Source organism: Ostrinia nubilalis, chromosome Z (assembly GCF_963855985.1).
Source record: "Ostrinia nubilalis chromosome Z, ilOstNubi1.1, whole genome shotgun sequence".
NCBI lineage: Eukaryota > Metazoa > Arthropoda > Insecta > Lepidoptera > Crambidae > Ostrinia > Ostrinia nubilalis.
In genome coordinates, this window is record NC_087119.1 from 15,461,587 (window position 1) to 15,466,749 (window position 5,163).

General features: G+C 32.6%; 1 protein-coding gene across 1 annotated transcript; it reads right to left on the reverse strand.

The window, feature by feature from the left end:
• Positions 1-915: 915 nt before the first annotated feature.
• On the reverse strand, positions 916-4,371 carry LOC135086522 (transmembrane protein 208). Its single transcript, XM_063981251.1, has 4 exons — positions 4,186-4,371; positions 3,616-3,771; positions 3,375-3,511; positions 916-3,093 (listed from the first exon to the last, which is right to left on the reverse strand). The coding sequence occupies exons 1-4, from the start codon at positions 4,192-4,194 to the stop codon at positions 2,871-2,873; spliced, it is 525 nt and encodes a 174-aa protein (XP_063837321.1). The 5' UTR covers positions 4,195-4,371; the 3' UTR covers positions 916-2,870.
• Between the last annotated feature and the right edge of the window lie 792 nt (positions 4,372-5,163).

Sequence of the window (5,163 nt, forward strand, 5' to 3'; positions counted from 1 at the left end):
ATAGATAACAGCATTCTAACAGAACACATGTGAACCTAATATACGCTCACCGCATTAAATTGGAGTTATAACAGTTCACACAGCCGTATTTCATTTCCACCATTTTGTTCTACATAACCTAAAATATTTACCAAATAAATCTCCAAAATTAATGCAGATTTATCACAAAATTCGCAGATAGAGCGATTGAGTTTTGGTTTCATGTTATAATTAATTACCGTAATATAATTATAATGCCAATCTAATATCAAAAACTGAAAATTGTACATTTCCTCTCAGCCAGTTTTAAATATTTTAAAATGAATATCGCGTTTTTACAGAGGCGCGTAAATATTTTAGCTGTAAATATGTATACATTTCACGATAAAGTTGCATTCCCAATGGCATTAACATTATTAAGTATTTAAAACCCGTGTTATTATTTGCATAAATGATTATCCGCCCGAGTTGTTTCCCTCTTGGCACTCACGTACAAATACCAAACTAATATTAAAATGTGGAAATAATTTAAGACACACGTGAACTTTAGGTAGCATTGGAGTACTTTTGTCGGACTTTATAACTTTGAAAGCTGTGCATTTAGCCACTTGTTACTCTTTATTGTCCTCACGTACGTTGTATGGTTCACACTGCGTCCCATATAGTGCCGTAAGTCAGCCTTAAGTACGATGTTACTACTTAAACTGCTATTATAATGCTATTATACTGCTAATGTACAGCCATAGTGAACTTAAAGCTGTCTAATTTGTGCCCAAACTGGTTCTATAAAAGCATTATAGCAAGCTATACAGCTCGTATACAGCTGACATACACAGCTTGTGGAGTACATGTGAACGACTATTGAACTCTTAAATGGAGTAAAATGTTACTTGGGTTAAACTTTCAGCCCTTAGCCAAATAATAAGACGTAACAAATATAAGTTCAGAAATGTTTATTTGATAGCTTAGAAACATTCAGTCGAGAAAACTTACGAGAACTAGATTTAGGGCTTAACACTTACTTACTAAGACTGTACTACGGAATTTCGAAATTGTACTGTTTCGGAATTGGAGATGTATCAGAAAATATTACTTTAATAAGAAATAGTAGGCTGGGCCCATTTCGGATTCTTTCCGGGTGAATAACCCAACGCATCGCCTCTTTGGTTGTCATACGCGCACCCGACGTAGAAGGTATTTCTTCTTGGTACTTCTTCACCGACCTTTTTTGTAATTGCAGCAACACCACAACTTAAACATGCTCTTCGAACGCACTTTTTATTCAAACTATACAGAAATCCATCTTGCACCAACAATTCTTTATTTTTACGTGATTTCACAAATTCATATTCATAAATTAATTTTAAACAGCAAAAAATACACCTCAAAATAGGAATGGACTCCTTACGTACGTTTTTGTAATAAATATGACAGTTCCGTTGCAAAGCAGCTCAGCAAACCTACTCTCCAATTTTTTATTAATCGATTCGAAATTCCGTAGTACAGTCATTTACTAAAAGTATCTCAACAAAATTGTTCGTAAAATAACAACATGTTTAAAATTTTCGTTAAATACATTACATACATATTTTAAAATACGCTTAGGCACCTGAATACAAATAAGTAATAAAAGTAATACAAACATGTTGTTTTGTAACAAGATGCATCATTGTTCAAGAAAATTCAAGATTCTTCCACACCAACTGCCTAAATAATGAATCCTTGAGCACTCTTAAATCTAAATATTTTTTATAGCCCCAAACCAAAAATACAAGAACGAATGGTCTACTCACATGGATAATTATCTTGGACGAATAAACCACGTTTATTTTTACCGTGGTTTATTCGTCCAAGATAATTACAGTAGAATCCCGATTATCCGGATCAATTAAAACCAGGGGTGTTCCGGATAATCGAAAATCCGGATAATCGATTTCACAGTAAAATGAAACAATAATTAACTTTTTACAATAGAAAGGGTTTTCAATACAACATTTATACTCTGAAAATCTAAATTTTAGACCATTGGATGGATCCATTTCTTTTAACAATGAACTAATACGAAGTCCGTACCGTATTACGGTGGCGGCGCCTTCCGTTTTTATGGGTCCAGACCCTAAATCGGTAATTAGAGACCGTGAAGAATGAGTCCGGATAATCGGATATCCGGATAATCGGAGTTCGGATAATCGAGATTCTACTGTATGTATATTTGAAGAATTATAAGGTTACATATTTATTTTATAAACAACACCAATTTATTATGTAAGATGATGATCATTCCACAAATATCAAATTTGTGTTTATTCTCTAAAATAATAAAATCTTTGAATTAAATAAAATGTACTAACAATAAATTCCTAATACAACTTCAGATAAATAAATAAAGTTATTTATTAAGATAAGTTTGTTAACTGACTATAATTTTTGTTGCAAAATGACATAAATTGTTATACTGCTTTTACAAAAATACATTGATAAAACTCATTAAAAATACTTAGTTAATAATTTTGTAAAACATAAAGTACCTTTTAGGAAATATTGTAAAATGATCTACATTATATGTATTAGGATTATGCAGGAATATATTTTTTAATATAATGTAAGAACTTAATAATGTATTTTTACCTATGCAAATTTTTTACATAATCAAGATTTTATGATGTAGGTAATTTTCAGTTATGAACATTATCAATACACAAGTACTATGTACAGGAAATATATTATAAAGGATAAAATATTGTATTAATTTTTAAGCTTTAATAAAAATTGTGTTCAGTGTAAGAAATTTTATAAAATACAATGTTTTGTGTTGTGTCCATGTTGAATTAGGACAATTTTTTATAGTTACTTAAATAAATAATATAAAATTTACAGTCATGTATGTAAACTTATTGTTGGTACCTCTTCATTTTCCTTTCCATTTTCTTCCTTTTCTTCTCATCCTGCTCAGTGTCTTGAGGAGCTTCTTGGAAAAACCATGGTCCGAGTATGTGCTTCCACAATAACCAGAAGGCTCTAATGGGCATGAATATCAGGAGCAGCCAGAAGTAGTTAGTAATGATTGCCAGGATATGAGTGATTGATGTGAGAATAACCACATCCTTGATATGTCTGAAAATAATTACAAGTAATAGTCACATTACAATGCATATTGTCTTTAAATTTTTATTTTGTTATGTCTCATAATAATAATATGCAAGTGACTGTATTGTATTGTTAACCCTTCAAGCCTCAAGGGGTCGCATAGAACCACATAATAATTGATTTCTATTGGTCTTGTTCTGCGAGTAACAAATGAAAATCTTTTAAAATGTTGCTTCTAAATACTACATCACAAAGTTAAAAAATTCACTGACCACAAATAAAATTTACGAAAACATCAATAAACTTACTCGCCCATGCCGCCTTCCATATTGAGATCAAGTCCAGGATCAATTAACTGATTGTTGTCAGTATACTTCGGTTGGCTCATGCTCCTCATCAGGTGGTAGCATGTTGCATTCAGTGAAATCACTAACACATTCATGCACTGAAGGAAAAAAAATTGATTGATCTGACTTGTAAAACACAAACAAGTTTTTAACATAGTAGGATGGTAAATAACTACTATGAAATAAATCAGAGGCTACTTACAATATTGAAAGGTGTCACACTATCAGCATAGACACAAATCAGAAGAAGCACATGGAACACCCCTGCACCGACCGCCATATTCCTGTAGAAACTCACTGTGGCAGAGTTTTCCATTAAAATTTGTTTAGCACCTTTGGTAGGGGCTTTCCCTTTGGGCTGAAAAATGAATTTGAATCTTTTAATGAACCGTTTAAACTTCTCAAAGAGCGTAACGCGCAGCATTGGATAAAGATTTATTGATCAATATCTGCATTTCAAAAGTTTCCCCTAAGTACGAGCGTGTTCGCGACTGAAGCTAGGCCATGCTTTAAAAATGTACGAATGGGGGTAGAAATCAATAACGTCCTATAGTCATTGTACATCTAGATACCTGAGTGCATCGGCGCAAACGGGACAGTGCAACAAACGAATATTCATAAGCAGATAATGTATCAAACAACATGCTGTGAGGATGTAATACGAAGTGTTTATTGATTTAAAAGTGTAAAAAATGCAAGTTTAATAGAAAAATCGTGAAAATTTTATCTTGAAAATCTAGTTACGCAGAAGCAGATAAGAGTAAATACTTACCGGTGGCATTTTGAAGTATTGTATTCAGCCGTAAGTCCTAGTCTTCGAAAAAAGCTAGTTATTTCAGTATTTTAGACTTCATATAAAAATTTTAGTAGAAAAATTGTGAAGATAGAAATAATTCACGAAAATCTCAACTAGACCGAAAGAAATTCCGATCCGAACTCTAAAATGTCAAACTCAGTGTTGCCAGTCGGGTCTAGTCAGAAATTACCAGAAATATTAAAAAAAGTAACCTTTTTGAATAAAAAGTAACCTTCATACGGGGGGGGGGGGGGGGGGGTGCGGAGCGATGATTGTGTAAGGTTGTTCATGGATGGAAAATGAATACAATTGATCATCTAAATTCGAAAAGTGACCAGTCGTATAAAAACGTTTCATGGATTTGCGTTTTATTATCGAAAAACATTCGCTAAAACTCATTTTTTTTAACAAATAATAAATCAAATTCAAGTTTAAATGCACTTTATGACATAATTTTTAAATTGTCACTATTAATATTTTTTACTGAATAACCTGTAGGTAAAGTTAATTCTACAATTTCTGAAAAATCACCTAAAAGTAACCTTTTCATTAGTGTAACCTAAAAGTAACCACAGCAGTTCAAAAGTAACCTAAAAGGTTACAAAAGTAACCTTCTGGCAACACTGGTCAAACTTAAAAGACGTCAAATGTCTCCATGTAACTCCATGTGGCAAACGTTCAAAAATAATATTTTTTTAAATAATGCTACGCCTATTTTCTTCTGACTCCAAGTTGTGGCTGAACAAAATCCCAACTAATATTATAAATGCGAAAGTAACTCTGTCTGTCTGTCTGTCTGTCTGTTACGCTTTCCCGCTTAAACCTCGCAACCGATTTTGATGAAATTTGGCATAGAGATAGTTTGAGTCCCGGGAAAGAACATAGGATAGTTTTTATCCCGGTTTTTGAAACAGGGACGCGCGCGATAAAGTTTTTCTGTGACAGACAAAATTC